Here is a 15,436-nt window from a genome sequence, read left to right on the forward strand (position 1 = left end):
AGGTAAATAGCATTTTACTTATGTATGAACTCATGCCATTACCATAATAAGTGTTGATCTTATACAAAGATAACATGTAAATTTGTTAATTTTTACTCATCTCAGGAGAACTTGCTGTGTAATGGAATCCTCTGGCAAATTAATTCATTAAGTATCAGGATCCTTTTAAAATGAAAATAACTTTCCAATTTGATCTCTTTAAGTCTGTATATTTTTCTTTTCTAAAAACTAAGGCATTTATTTTATTTTTAAATTAATTAATTTTTTTGGCTGCGTTGGGTCTTCGTTGCTGCACGCAGGCTTTCTCTAGTTGTGGCGAGCAGGGGCTCCTCTTCGTTTCGGTGCGCGGGCTTCTCATTGCGGTGGCTTCTCTCGTTGCAGAGCACGGGCTCTAGGTGTGCGGGCTTCAGTAGTTGCAGCATGTGGGCTCAGTAGTTGTGGCATGCAGGCCCTGTAGTTGCAGCATGCGGGCCCTTAGAGCACACGGGCTTCAGTAGTTGTGGCGCTTAGGCTCAGTAGTTGTGGCGCTTGGGCTCAGTAGTTGTGGCGCTTGGGCTCAGTAGTTGTGGCACATTGGCTTAGTTGCTCCGTGGAAGTGGGATCTTCCCCGACCAGGGATCTTCCCTTGCATTGGCAGGCAGATTCTTAACCATTGTGCCACCAGGGAAGTTCGAAGTCTGTATACTTTTATACTTTCATGTAGTTTTTCTAAAATGAATGTACACTTTTTGTTTTTATTTGAGATTGTAGTATGTATAGTGAATTATTGGAGATTGGGATATGAATAATTTAACTAATTAGATTAAAACGAACTTTAAAGAGATAAATACTCCAGAATCAGTATCTTCACAGTGATTGAGAGAAAGGTAGAAGCAAAGTCTTAGAAGAATTTAGGAATATATTTTGGGGGTACTGTAATCATTCTTGTATTTTTGTTAACAAAATAAATGTTCACTTGATTAAAGTGTTTTTTTGCTTGTTTTTTAGGCTGGGAAGGCCATTGTGGTTATGTGGTAACTATAGTTATCTTACTACTGATTTTCCCACTGGAATCATGGAGGAGAAACAGCAGATTATATTGGCTAATCAAGATGGTGGGACAGTGGCAGGAGCAGCACCTACCTTCTTTGTCATCCTAAAACAGCCAGGAAATGGCAAAACTGATCAAGGAATTTTGGTTACTAATCGGGATGCCTGCGCTTTGGCTAGCAGTGTTTCATCACCAGGAAAATCTAAGGGAAAGATTTGCCTTCCAGCTGATTGTACTGTAGGAGGAATCACTGTCACCTTGGATAACAATAGTATGTGGAACGAATTCTATCATCGAAGCACAGAGATGATCCTGACCAAGCAGGGAAGACGCATGTTTCCTTACTGTCGTTATTGGATAACAGGTTTAGATTCAAATATGAAATATATCCTTGTCATGGATATATCTCCTGTGGATAACCATCGTTATAAATGGAATGGTCGCTGGTGGGAGCCCAGTGGGAAGGCTGAACCCCATGTTTTGGGGAGGGTTTTTATTCATCCAGAATCTCCTTCCACAGGTCATTATTGGATGCATCAACCAGTATCTTTCTATAAACTCAAACTTACCAACAATACACTGGACCAAGAAGGGCATATTATCTTGCACTCTATGCATCGCTACCTGCCGAGGCTTCATTTGGTGCCTGCAGAGAAGGCTACCGAAGTGATACAGTTAAATGGCCCTGGTGTCCACACTTTTACCTTCCCACAGACTGAATTCTTTGCAGTAACAGCTTATCAAAACATTCAGATTACCCAGTTGAAAATAGATTACAATCCATTTGCTAAAGGCTTCCGGGATGATGGGCTGAATAGTAAGCCCCAGAGAGATGGAAAGCAAAAGAACAGCTCTGACCAGGAAGGGAATAGTGTTCCCAGTTCTCCTGGTCAACGGGTCCGTCTTACAGAAGGTGAGGGGTCAGAGATACAGCTAACTGATTCGGATCCTTTATTGAGGGGTCATGAAGCATCATGCAAGGGTTTGGAGAAGCCTTCCCTTAATGTAAAACGAGACTTTCTAGGTTTCATGGATATTGATTCAGCACTTGGTGAAGTTCCTCAGTTGAAGCAAGAGGTTTCTGAAAGGTAGGTAACAGATTTTCTGTTCTTAGAGATAAAAGGATGGTTTGAATTTAAAATACTGATTGTGTGGATTGCTGACTTTAGACATTGATAAATGCAAGCTGCTATAAAATGTACCACAGTTGCTTTTACATTCTGTGAAGTGACAGTTCATTTTTCTGTAATGAATATGGATTGGGTTCACAATCCAGAATTGTAGGCAAATTAGATGACTTATCAGAATGGGGACCTTAGATTTAGATTGTAGGTTTAGACTTTCATTAATCATGTGTGGCTGTTCCTTGTTAATATATATAGATGAATTTTTTAAAATATTGAAATATAGTTGATGTACAGTATGTATAGACAACTCTTGATTGATTGGGGAAGGGAAAAGAATGACCCCCAAATCATAACTGAAACAGAATTTACCCAGTGAGGCACAGAAGAGATTTAAAGTAAAGTTGTTTATATGTAGTACATAAGAATTTTGTGCCCTGTGGACATCCTAATCCATAAATTGCCTGAGTAAGAAATAAGCTGAAGATAATTACATGTTAAAATAGCATGATATACTCTTGTGCTTTTTAAATTTGAACTTGTGTTATTTATTTATTTTTATCAAAGTCTTTATGTTTTTAGAGCAATTTTAGGTTTGCAGCAAAATTGAGAGGAAAGTACAGAGATTTCCCATACAGCCCCTGCCTCCACACATGCATAGCCATTCCCATTAGCAACATTCCCCACCAGAGTGGTACATTTGTGTCAATTGATGAACCTATATTGATGCATCATAATCACCCAAAGTCCGTAGATTACATAAGGGTTCACTGTTGGTGATATACATTCTGTGGGTTTGGACAAATATGTAATGACATGTATCCACCCTCATTGTATCATACAGAGTATTTTCATTGCCCTGGAAATCCTCTATTCTCCACCTGTTAATTCCCCTTCCCATCTGGCAACCTTTTGCCTTTTTATTATCTCACTGCTTTGCCTTGTCCAGAATTTCATATAGTTGGAATTATACAGTATGTAGCCTTCTCAAATTGGCTTCTTTCACTTAGTAATATGTATATAAGGTTCCTTCATGTCTGTTCATGGCTTGGTACCACATTTTTTTTCAGTGCTGAATAGTATTTCCTTGTTTGGTTGTACCAGTTCATTTATTCATTCACCTCCTGAAGGACATCTTGGGTGCTTCCCAGTTTTGGCAATTATGAATAAAGCTGCCACGAACATCCATGTCCAAGCCTTCAGTTCACTTGGGTATATACCAAAGAGTGTGGTTGCTAGATCGTACGGTAACAGTAGTGTTAGATTTATAAGAAACTGCCAAACTCTTCCAAAGTGGCTGTACCATTTTGCAGAAATGAGAGTTCTTGTTGCTCTGCATCCTTGTCAGCACTTGGTGTTGTCAGTTTTCTGGATTTTGGCCTTTCTAATAGGTGTGTAGTAGTAGTATCTTGTTTAAATTTGCCTTTCCCTGATGACACGATGTCATCAGGTGGTGCATTTTTTCATATGCTTATTTGCCATCTGTATGTCATCTTTGGTGTCTTTTAAGGTCTTTGGCCCATTTTCTAATCAGATTGTTTTACTGTTTTTTTAAGAGTTCCTTATATATTTTGGTGTGTTTTTTGAGGGGGGGCTGCCTTGGGTCTTAGTTGTGGCATGTGGGATCGTTGCGGCATGCGGGCTTCTCTCTACTTGTGGCGCACGGGCTGCAGAGTGCGTGGGCTCAGTAGTTGCAGTGTGCAGGCTTAGTTGCCCCGTGGCATGTGGCATCTTAGTTCCCTGACCAGGGATCGAACCTGCGTCCCCTGCATTGGAAGGTGGATTCTTAAGGACCACCAGGGAAGTCCCAGTTCTTCTGCAAATATTTTCTCCTAGTCTGTGGTCTTCTCATTCTCTTGTTGTCTTTCACAAAGCAGTTTATTATTTTAATGAAGTTCAGCCTATCAATGATTTCCTTCATGGATCATGCCTTTGATTTCATATCTAAAAAGTCATTGCCATATTTAAGGTCATGTAGGTTTTCTCTTAGGTTATCTTTTAGGATCCTTATAGTTCTGTGTTTTACATTTTGGTTTATGATCCATTTTGTATTAATTTATGTGAAAGTTGGAAGGTCTGCGTCTAGATTGATTTCTTTGCATGTGGATGTCCCTGCTGTTCCAGCACCATTTGTTGAGAAGACTCTCTTTGCTCCATTGTACTGTCCTTGCTCCTTTGTCAAAGATCAGTTGACTCTATTTATGTGAGTCTATTGTGGGCTCTCTAGTCTGTTCCATTGACCTATTTGTTTTTTCACCAGTACTACACTGATTTGATTACTGTAGCTTTTTAAGTAAGTCTTGAACCTGGGTAGTGTTAGCCCTCCAACTTTGTTCTCCTTCAATATTGTATTGGCTATTCTGGGTCTTTTTCTTCTCTATGTAGACTTGAGAATGAGTTCCATAAAATGACTTGCTGGGATTTTGATTTTGGTTGCATTGAATCTATAGATCAAGTTGGGAGGAGCTGACATCTTAACTATATTGACTCTTCCTATTCATGAACACTGACTATCTCTCCATTTATTTAGTTCTTTAATTTTTTCCATCAGAGTATTGTCATTTTCCCCATATTGATCTTGCACATATTAGATTTATACCTCAGTATTTCACTATTTGGGGGTGATAATGTAAATGGTATTGTTTTTTTAACTTCAAATTCCACTTGTTCTCTGTTGATATATAGGGAAGCAACTGACTTTGGTACTTTATCCTTGTATTCTGCAACTTTGCTATAATCACTTATTAGTTCCAGAAGTTTTTTGGAGATTCTTTTGGATTTTCTACCTAGATGATCACGTCATTCATAAACAAGACAGCTTTCTTTCTCTCAAATCTGTATTCCTTTATTTGCTTTTCTTGTCCTATTGCATTCACTAGGACTTCCAGTATGATGCTGAAAAGGAGTGATGAGAGGTGACATCCTTGCCTTGTTTCTGATCTTAGTGGGAAAGTTTCTAGTTTCTCACCATTAAGTATGATGTTTGTTTTAGGTTTTTTGTAGATATTCTTTTTTTTGGCTGTGCCTTGCCATATGTGGGATCTTAGTTCCCTTTGTAGATATTCTTGATTAAGTTGAAGAAGTTTCCTTCTATTGCTAATTTACTGAGAGTTTTTATCATGGATGGGTGTTGCATATTGTCAAATGCTTTTTTTCTGAATCTGTTGATATCATGTGACTTTTTTCTTTTCTGGTTTATTGATGTGATGGATTTTGTTAATTGATTTTTGAATGAACCAGCCTCGTATACCTGGGATGAATCCTGCATGGTTATGGTGTATAATTCTTTTTATATGTTTTATTTGATTTGCTCTTATTTTGAGGATTTTTGCATTTATGTTCTTGAGGAATAATGGTCTGTAGTTGTCTTGTAATGTCTTTGTCTGGTTTTGGGATTGGTGTTATGCTGGCTTCATAGAAGGAGTCAGGAAGCATTGCCACTACTCCATCTTCTGAAAGAGATTGTAGAGAATTGGTATCATTTTTTTCTCATATGTTTGGGAAATTTTACCAGTGAACCCATCTGGGCCTGGTGCTTTCTGTTTTGGAACCTTATTGATTCAACTTCTTAAATAAATATAGGCCTTTTTTTTTTTTTTGTGGTAGGCGGGCCTCTCACTGTGTGGCCTCTCCCTTTGCAGAGCACAGGCTCCGGACGCGCAGGCTCAGCGGCCATGGCTCACGGGCCCAGCCGCTCCGCGGCATGTGGGATCTTCCCAGACCGGGGCACGAACCCGCGTCCCCTGCATCGGCAGGCGGACTCTCAACCACTGCGCCACCAGGGAAGCCCTATAGGCCTATTTTGATTGTCTCTTGTGTGAGCTTTGGAAGATTGTGTTTTTCAAGGAATTGGCTCATTTCATCTAGGGTATCATTTGTTGGCATAAAATTGTTCATATATTCCTTTATTATCCTTTTGATGTCCATGGGATCTGTAGTGGTGTCCCTCTTTTTCTTTTTTTAAATTTAATTTATTATTTATTTTGGTTGCACTGGGTCTTAGTTGCGGCTGGTGGTCTCCTTAGTTGTGGCATGCAAACTCTTAGTTGTGCTATGCATGTGGGATCCAGTTCCCTGACTAGGGATTGAACCCACGTCCCCTGCATTGGAAGGTGGATTTTTAACTGCTGTGTCACCAGGGAAGTCCCCCTTCTTTTTATTTCTGATAATAATAATTTGTGTCTTCTCTCGTTTTTCCTTAGCCTGGCTAGAGGCTTATTGACTTTTTTTTATTGATCTCTGAAAAGATCAATTAAAAAAATCAAAAGTTAAAAAAATCAGCTTTCGGTTTTATTGATTTTTATCTACTGATTTTTCTGTTTTCAGTTTCATTGATTTCTGCCCTGATTCTTATTTCTTTTCTGCTGCTCACTTTGGATTTAATTTGCTCCTTTTTTTCTAATTTCCTAAGGTGGAAACTTAGATTATTGATTTTAGATCTTCTTTCTTTTCTAATATATGCATTCAGTGCTATGTTTCTTTGTAAGCACCGCTTTCTCTGTGTCCCACAAATTTTGATAAGTTGTATTTATATTTTCACTTAGTTCAGAATATTTAAAAATTTCTTTCGAGATTTTTTCTTTGACCCATGTGTTATTTAGAAGTGTGTTGTTTAATCAGTTACTTTGGGATTTTTGTTAAGTTTTTTAAGATGTGTTTTATGGTCCAGAATGTGGTTTAGCTTGGTGAATGTTCCATGTTAACTTGAGAAGAATGTGTATTCTGCTGTTGTTGAAGTAATCTATACATGTCAATTAGATCTAGTTAATTGATGGCTTAACTGAATTCCATTATGTCCTTACTGACTTTATGCCTGCTGGATCTGTCCATTTCTGATGTGTTTCAGTCTCTAATAGTAGATTCATCTGTTTCTCCTTGCCATTTCTTTTAGTTTTTGCTTCATGTAGGTTGATACTCTGTTTTGGGGCACATATATGTTAAGGATTGTTATGTCTTCTTGGAGGATTGACCCTTTATCATTATGTAACGTCCTTCATTATCCCTGATAACTTTCATTACTGTTAAGTCTATTCTGTCTGAAATTAAAATAGCTACTCCTGCTTTCTTTTGATTAGTGTTAGCATGATATATTCTTCTCTATCCATTTACTTTTAATTTTTATGTGTCTTTATATTTAAAGTGGATTTTACAGACCCAATATGTAATTGGGTCTTTTTTAAAAAAATTAATTTATTTAATTTATTTTTGGCTGTGTTGGGTCTTCGTTGCTGTGCGCAGGCTTTCTCTAGTTACAGCAACCGGGGGCTGCTCTTGTTGCAGTGCGCGGGCTTCTCATTGCAGTGGCTTCTCTTTGCAGAGCACGGGCTCTAGGTGCTTGGGCTTCAGTAGTTGTGGCACATGGGCTCAGTAGTTGTGGCTTGTGGGCTTTAGAGCGCAGGCTCAGTAGTTGTGGCGCACGGGCTTAGTTGCTCCGCAGCATGTGGGATCTTTCCGGACCAGGGGTTGAACCCATGTCCCCTGCATTGGCAGGTGGATTCTTAACCACTGTGCCACCAGGGAAGCCCTGGGTCTTGTGTTTTTTTTTGTTGTTGTTGTTTTGTTTTTTTGCGGTACGCAGGCCTCTCACTGCTGTGGCCTCCCCCGTTGCGGAGCACAGGCTCCGGACGCACAGGCTCAGTGGCCATGGCTCACAGGCCCAGCCGCTCCGCGGCATGTGGGATCTTCCCAGACTGGGGCACGAACCTGTGTCCCCTGCATCGGCAGGCGGACCCTCAACCACTGCGCCACCAGGGAAGTCCTGGGTCTTGTTTTTTGATCCATTCTGACTGGTGCATTTAGACTGTTGACATTCAAAGTGATTATTGAAATAGTTGGATTAATATTTACCATATTTGTTACAGCTTTTCTTTTGTCCTTGTTCTTTGTTTCTATTTTTGTTTTCCACTCTTTATTTGCCTTTTGTGGTTTTAGTTGAGCATTTTATATGATCTGGTTTTCTTTCTCTTCTTAGCATATCAGTTATACTTTAACTCTTTTTAGTGGTTACTCTATGGTTTGAATATACATTTACAACTTAACCCAAGTCCATTTTCAGATAACACTATATTGCTTCACAGGTAGTTTGTAAATCCTCTCTCCTGTTCTTTGTATCTCTGCCATCATTCATTTCACTTATGTATAAGTATATATATGTGATATATACGTAAGTAATCAAACGCATTGTTGCTATTATTAGTTTGAACAGATTTTTACATTCTTTTTTTTTTTGTGTGTGTGTGTGGTACGTGGGCCTCTCACTGCCATGGCCTCTCCCACTGCAGAGCACAGGCTCTGGATGTGCAGGCTCAGCGGCCATGGAGCATGGGCCCATCCGCTGCGCGGCATGTGGGATCTTCCCTGACCGGGGCACGAACCCGTGTCCCCTGCACCGGCAGGCGGACTCTCAACCTCTGCGCCACCAGGGAAGCCCTATTTTGAACAAATTTTTACCTGTTAGATCAACTAAGAACAACAACAAAAGAAAGTTTTTATTTTACATTCACTTATTTCTTCGTTATTCTTTATGGAGATCTGAGTTTGACCTGTGATATTTTACATTTGTCTGAAGGACTTCTTTTAATATTTCTTGCAAGTCAGATCAAGTGGCAACAAATTCTGTTAATTTTTGTTTGTGAAAGTCTTTATTTCTCCTTTAATTTTGCAGGGTACAGAATTCTAGGTTGGTGTTTTACTCTCTGAATACTTATAATATTTCACTCTTTTTGATTCTGTGGTTTCTGAGAAGTTGGATAGAATTCTTATCTTTGTTCCTCTGTAGGTAAGGTGTCTTTTTCCTCTGGCTTCTTTTAGTATATTTTCTTTATCTTTGATTTTCTGTAGTTTAAAAATGGCATCACTACATATAGTCTTTTGGTAGTTATCCTTCTTGGTGTTCTGTGAGCTTCTGGTTCTGTGGTTTGATGTCTGACGTTAATTTGGGGAAATCTCAGTCATCATTGTTTTAAATATTTCTTCTGTTCCTCTCTTCTTCTGATACTCACATTATGCGTATGTTGCATCTTTTTTTTGTTTGTTCGTTTTTGCGGTACGCGGGCCTCTCACTGTTGCGGCCTCTCCCGTTGCAGAGCGTAGGCTCTGGACGCGCAGGCTCAGCGGCCATGGCTCATGGGCCCAGCCACTCCATGGCATGTGGGATCTTCCCGGACCGGGGCACGAACCTCTGTCCCCTGCATCGGCAGGCGGACTCTCAACCACTGCACCACCAGGGAAGCCCTTGCATCTTTTGTAGTTGTCCCACAGTCCTTGGATATTCTGTTCTTTTCAGCTTTTGTTTTCTTTCCTTTTCAGTTTTGGAGATTCCTGTTGCTATATCTTCAAGCTCAGAGATTGTTTCCTCGGCTGTGTCTAGTCTACTAATAAGCCTATCAAAGGCATTCTTCATTTCTTTTACCATGTTTTTGATCTTTAGCATCTTTTTGTTTTTCTTAGGATTTTCATTTCTCTGCTTACATTGCACATCTGTTCTTGCATATTATTTCTTTATTTATTAGAATCCTTAGTATGTTAATCATAGTTATAAATTCCCAGTCTGGTAATTTCAGCATCCCAGTATGATAATTGTGATGATTGCTCTGTCTTCAAATTGTGTTTTTTTGCCTTTTAGTATGCTTTGTAATGTTTTCTTGATAGTTGGACGTGATGTGTTAGGTAAAAGGAAGTGCTGTAAATAGGCCTTTAGTAATGTTGTGGTAAGGCATGGATGCGAGGGAAAGGGAAGTGTTCTTTAGTCCTATGGTTAGGTCTCAGTTTTTAATGAGTCTGTGCCTCTGGACTGTGAACTTCACAAGTACTTCTCATATTCTTTCTTGCCCCCTTAAGTTGGACAGGATTGGCTAGAGTAGGCTGGAGTTAGATATTTCCTTTCCCCAGGTCAGTTAGGCTCTGATAAAACCCACCAAGTTAGACTCTGGTTAACTAATTTTTCCAGAGGTTAGGCTTTTTTGTTACAAGTAACAGAGACTGACCCCCCCGGCCCAGGATTTTTCTCACGAGGAAATATTTACTGTGAGAACCTAGTCTAGCTCCTGGTGGAAAACTTACAGAAATGTGGGAGCACCCCTATAACTGGGTACCCCTGGAGTTTTAAACTCAGGCTTGTCTACATTGAGCCTCCAGCAACTCCAGTTACAGTTCAGGTTTTTCTACCCTGGCACTGGTTCCCAAGGTGGTTTCCATTGTCAGTTACTGCTCCAGCCATGATCCCCTGTATCCACCTGACTGTTCTCAGCAGTTTGCACTGTACTCTCATTGTCTCTTTCTCTCTTTTTTTTTTTTTAAATAGAGAAGCCTGTGTGAAACCTGGCTTGTTTCTTTTCAAAAAATATTTATTTATTTGGCTGCGTCGGTTCTTAGTTGCGACATGTGGGCTCTTTGTTGTGGTGCACAGGCTTAGTTTCCCTGCAGCATGTGGGATCTTAGTTCCCTGACCAGGGATGGAACCCGCGTCCCCTGCATTGGAAGGTGGATTTTTAACCACTGGACCACGAGGGAGTCCCCTCACCGTCTTTTATGGATTCAAAAGAGTTGTTAATTTTTCAGTCCCTTTAACTTTTCACTTGTTAGAACATAGTGGCTATTTCTAAACTCCGTACATGTGCAGGTGGAAACTTGCCTTATTTGAATGTTAAAACCCAAGTTCGGCAGAAGTATATCCCAGCCCAGTACTTTTCTTTTACCTTCCTTTTCTCACTTAATTCATATCTTTGAGTTTGGAATCCCTACGTTGATGAGTTCCCTGACTTGTTTATGGGCAAGTTAGTGCTTTGCTATTTTCTAAGGGTAGTTGACAGGTGGAGTGTATGTTACTCAAGCAGTGAACAGGTTTTTCTTTTATTCTGTCAGGGGGGAAAGTGGTTTTCAGTTTATGCTTTTCGGTGTGGCTTTTTTTTTTTTTTTTTTTTTTGGCATTTGCAACTAGAGGATGCCACCCCGTGTGTAATCATCTTGATTACCCAGTACAATTTTAAAAAATTGAAACACTTCAACACCAGTATTTTTTTGAATTGATTTTATTGAAGGATAGTTGATTTAGTGTTTAATTTTTATTGTACAGCAAAGCAATTCAGTTAGACATATATGTACATTCTTTTTCATATTCTTTTCCATTATGGTTTATCACAGGACATTGACTATACACTGCTATCCTGTGGGACCTTGTTGTTTATCCATTCTGTACATAATAGTTGCATGTGCTACTCCCAAACTCCCAATCCATCCCTTCCCTTCTTCTTTTCCCCTTGGCAACCACAAGTCTGTTTCTATGTCTGTGAATCTGTTTCTGTTTTGTGGGTAATTTCACTTGTGTTATATTTTAGATTCCACATATGTGATATCATATGGTGTTTGTCTTTCTCTTTCTGACTTACTTCACTTAGTATGATAATCTCTGGTTGCATCCATGTTGCTGCAAATGGCATTATTTCATTCCTTTTCTTATGGCTGAGTAGTATTCCATTATATATTATATGTACCACACTTTCTTTATCCAGTCATCTGTTGATGGACATTTAGGTTGTTTCCATGTCTTGGCTGTTGTGAATAGTGCTGCTCTGAGCATGGGGTGCATGTATCTTTTTGAATTATAGTTTTGTCCAGATAGATGCCCAGGAGTGGGATTGCTGGATCCTATGACAATTCTATTTTTAGTTTATTGAGGAACCTCCATACTGTTTTCCATAGTGGCTGCACTAATTTACGTTCCCACTAACAGTGTAGGAGGGTTCCCTTTTCTCCACACCCTCTCCAGCATTTGTCATTTGTAGACTTTTTTTTTTTTTTTTTTTGGCGGTACGTGGGCCTCTCACTGCTGTGGCCTCTCCTGTTGCGGAGCACAGGCTCCAGATGCGCAGGCTTAGCGGCCATGGCTCACGGGCCCAGCTGCTCCGCGGCATGTGGGATCTTCCTGGACCGGGGCACGAACCCGTGTCCCCTGCATCGCCAGGCGGACTCTCAACCACTGCGCCATCAGCGAAACCCTGTAGACTTTTTAATGATGGCCTTTCTGACTGGTGTGAGGTGATACCTCATTGTGGTTTTGATTTGCATTTCTCTAATAATTAGTGGTGTTGAGCATCTTTTCATGGCCCTGTTGGCCATCTGTATATTTTCTTCGGAGAAAGTTCTATTTCGGTCTTTTTTCCTTTTTTCAATTGGGTTGTTTGTTTTTGTTATTGAGTTGTGTGAGCTGTTTGTATATTTTGGAAATTAAGTCCTTGTTGGTCACATCATTTGCAAATATTTTCTCCCAGTCCATAGGTTGTCTCTTTGTTTTGTTTATAGCTTCCTTTGCTGTACAAAAGCTTTTAAGTTTGACTGTGTCCCATTTGTTTATTTTTGCTTTCATTTCTATTGCCTTGGGAGACTGACCTAAGAAAACATTGGTGTGATTTATGTCAGAGAATGTTTTGCCTGTGTTCTCTTCTAGGAATTTTTTGGCAACACCAGTATTTTTACCCTCATTATCCAAAAGCAGTTTAATCTATCCTTGGATGATGGAGGATTTACTTTTAAAATTACTTTGGAGGCCAGGGTGAGGAGTTTGTTAGCTGAAAGAGTCATGTGTATTTCTTTGTTATAGACAGTGGCTTTTGGTGTTACATGTGGTATTATAAACTTCTGATCTTAATGAGTCAAGAAAATGGTTCAGATTTATGAGTGCTTCAGTATCTTTGTTACTGAAGGGAAAAAAACAACTTGATATGCATGCTCCAAGAAACAGCATTATCATCATATCTGAAAGTGGTATTTAGCTATATGCAAACTTTGTCTTCTATATGCAAGCTTGATTTGGGAGCTGAGATTATTTTGAGGCAGGCGTTGTGATGAGAACTCTTAGGATTTACTCTCAGAGTAACTTTAATGTATAACATACAGCAGTGTTAATTATTAATCATGTTGTACATTGTAAGTCTAGTGCTTATTTATTTTCTAACTGGAAGTTTATACCTTTTCACCACCATCATCCAATTTCCCATTTCCCTGCCTCCAGTAACCACAAATCTGATTTCTTTCTGAGTTTGTTTTGAAGTATAATAGACGTCAACAATATGTTCGTTCTGGCGCATGGCATAGGGTGATTTGATATTTCTATACATTACAAAGTGATTATCATTATAAATCTAGTTACCATCTGTCAGTATGCAAAGATATTACATTCTTATTGGCTGTATTTCCTGCACTGTACATTTCATCCCTGTGACTCATTTATTTTGTAACTGGAAGTTTGTACCTCTTTTAATTTACCTCACTTATTTCATTCATTCCCCCCCACCCTCCCCTCCTCTGGTAACCATCTGTTTCTTCTCTAGATCTGTGACTCTGTTTTTGTTTTGTTACATTTGTTCACTTTTTTTTTTTTTTTTTTGTAGTACGTGGGCCTCTCACTGTTGTGGCCTCTCCCGTTGCGGAGCACAGGCTCCGGACGCGCAGGCTCATCCGCCATGGCTCACGGGCCTAGCTGCCCTGCGGCATGTGGGATCTTCCCGGACCGGGGCACGAGCCCATGTCCCCTGCATCGGCAGGCAGACTCTCAACCACTGCGCCACCAGGGAAGGCCCTGTTCACTTGTTTTTTTAGATTCCACATATAAGTGAAATCATGCAGTATTTGTGTTTTTAGTCTGACTTATTTCACTTAGAACAATATCCTCTAGGTCCATCAATGTTGTTGCAAATGGCAAGATTTCATTCTTGTTTTGTGGCTAATATTCATCTATCTGTTATCTTCTTTATCCATTTACCTATTTATAGACACTTAGGTTGCTTCCATATCTTGGTCATTGTGAATAATGCTGCTGTGAAAATAGGGGTGCATATGTCTTTTTAAATTAGTGTTTTTGTTTTCTTTGGAAAAATACCCGGAAGTGGAATTGCTTGGCAATTTCTGTGGCAGTTCTATCTTTAAATTTGTGAGGAACCTCTGTACTGTTTTCCATAGCGGCCACACCATTTTACATACTCACCAACAGTGCCTGAGGGTTTCCTTTTCTTCACATTCTCTCCAGCACTTGTTATCTATTGTCTTTTTGATAATATCCTTTTTCTTTTTTTGCGGTATGCGGGCCTCTCACTGTTGTGGCCTCTCCCGTTGCGGAGCACAGGCTCCGGATGCGCAGGCTCAGCGGCCATGGCTCACGGGCCCAGCCGCTCCACGGCATGTGGGATCTTCCCGGACCGGGTCACGAACCCGTGTCCCCTGCATCAGCAGGTGGACTCTCAACCACTGCGCCACCAAGGAAGCCCTGATAATATCCATTTTGCCAGGTATGAGGTGATAGCTCATTGTGGATTTGACTTGCATTTCCTTGATGAGTGATGTTGAGCATCTTTTCATGTACCTGTTGCCCATTTGTTTGTCTTCTTTGGAGAGATGTCTATTTAGGTCCTCTGTCCATTTTGTGACTGGATTGCTTGTTTGTTTGTTTTTTGCGGTACGCGGGCCTCTCACTGTTGTGGCCTCTCCCGTTGCGGAGCACAGGCTCCGGATGCGCAGGCTCAGCGGCCATGGCTCACTGGCCCAGCTGCTCCGCGGCATGTGGGATCTTCCTGGACCGGAGCATGAACCTGTGTCCCCTGCATCGGCAGGCAGACTCTCAACCACTGCGCCACCAGGGAAGCCCTGCTTGTTTTTTTTGATGTTGAGTTAAGTGAATTTTTGTATATTTTGGATATTAGCCATTTGTTAAAATGTTTGTGAATATCTTCTCTCATTCAGTAGGCAGCCTTTTCATTTGTTGATGGTGCAAAAGCTGTGCAAAAAGCTTTTTAGTTTGATGTAGTCCGATTTGTCTCTGTTTCTGCTTTTGTTTGCCTTGCCCCAGGATACATATCCAAAAAAATATTGCTAAGACTGAGGTAAAAAATATTGCTAACACTGCCTGTGTTTTCTTCTAGGAGTTTTATGATTTCAGGTCTTACCTTTAAGTCTTTAATCCACTTTGAGTTTATTTTTGTATATTGTGTGAGAAAATAGTCCAGTTTGATTCTTTTGCATGTAGTTGTCCAGTTTTTTCAACACCATTTATTGAAAAGGCTGTCTTTTCCCCATTGTATATTCTTGCCTCCTGTGTTGTAGATTAAATGTCCATGTAAGTATGGGTTCACTTCTGGGCGCTCTATTCTGTTCCATTGATCTGTGTCTACTTTTGTGCAAGTACCTTACTGTTTTGATGACTATAGCTTTGTAGTATAGTTTGAAATCAGTGCTCGTGGTACCTCCAGTTCTTGTTTCTCAATATTGTTTTGGCTCTGTGGGGTCTTTCGGG

At 40.1% G+C, this 15,436-nt stretch overlaps 1 protein-coding gene across 4 annotated transcripts in view; it reads left to right on the forward strand.

The window, feature by feature from the left end:
• Positions 1-1,054: 1,054 nt before the first annotated feature.
• MGA (MAX dimerization protein MGA) overlaps positions 1,055-15,436 on the forward strand; it is a 91,226-nt gene continuing 76,844 nt past the window's right edge. For all 4 annotated transcript variants that reach the window (XM_065871269.1, XM_065871267.1, XM_065871268.1 and 1 more), the window contains exon 1: positions 1,055-2,118. In XM_065871269.1, coding sequence (XP_065727341.1) covers positions 1,055-2,118 — 1,064 coding nt within the window. The remainder of the gene's footprint in view (positions 2,119-15,436) is intronic.

The sequence above is a fragment of the Phocoena phocoena genome, chromosome 2 (assembly GCF_963924675.1).
Source record: "Phocoena phocoena chromosome 2, mPhoPho1.1, whole genome shotgun sequence".
Classification (NCBI taxonomy): domain Eukaryota; kingdom Metazoa; phylum Chordata; class Mammalia; order Artiodactyla; family Phocoenidae; genus Phocoena; species Phocoena phocoena.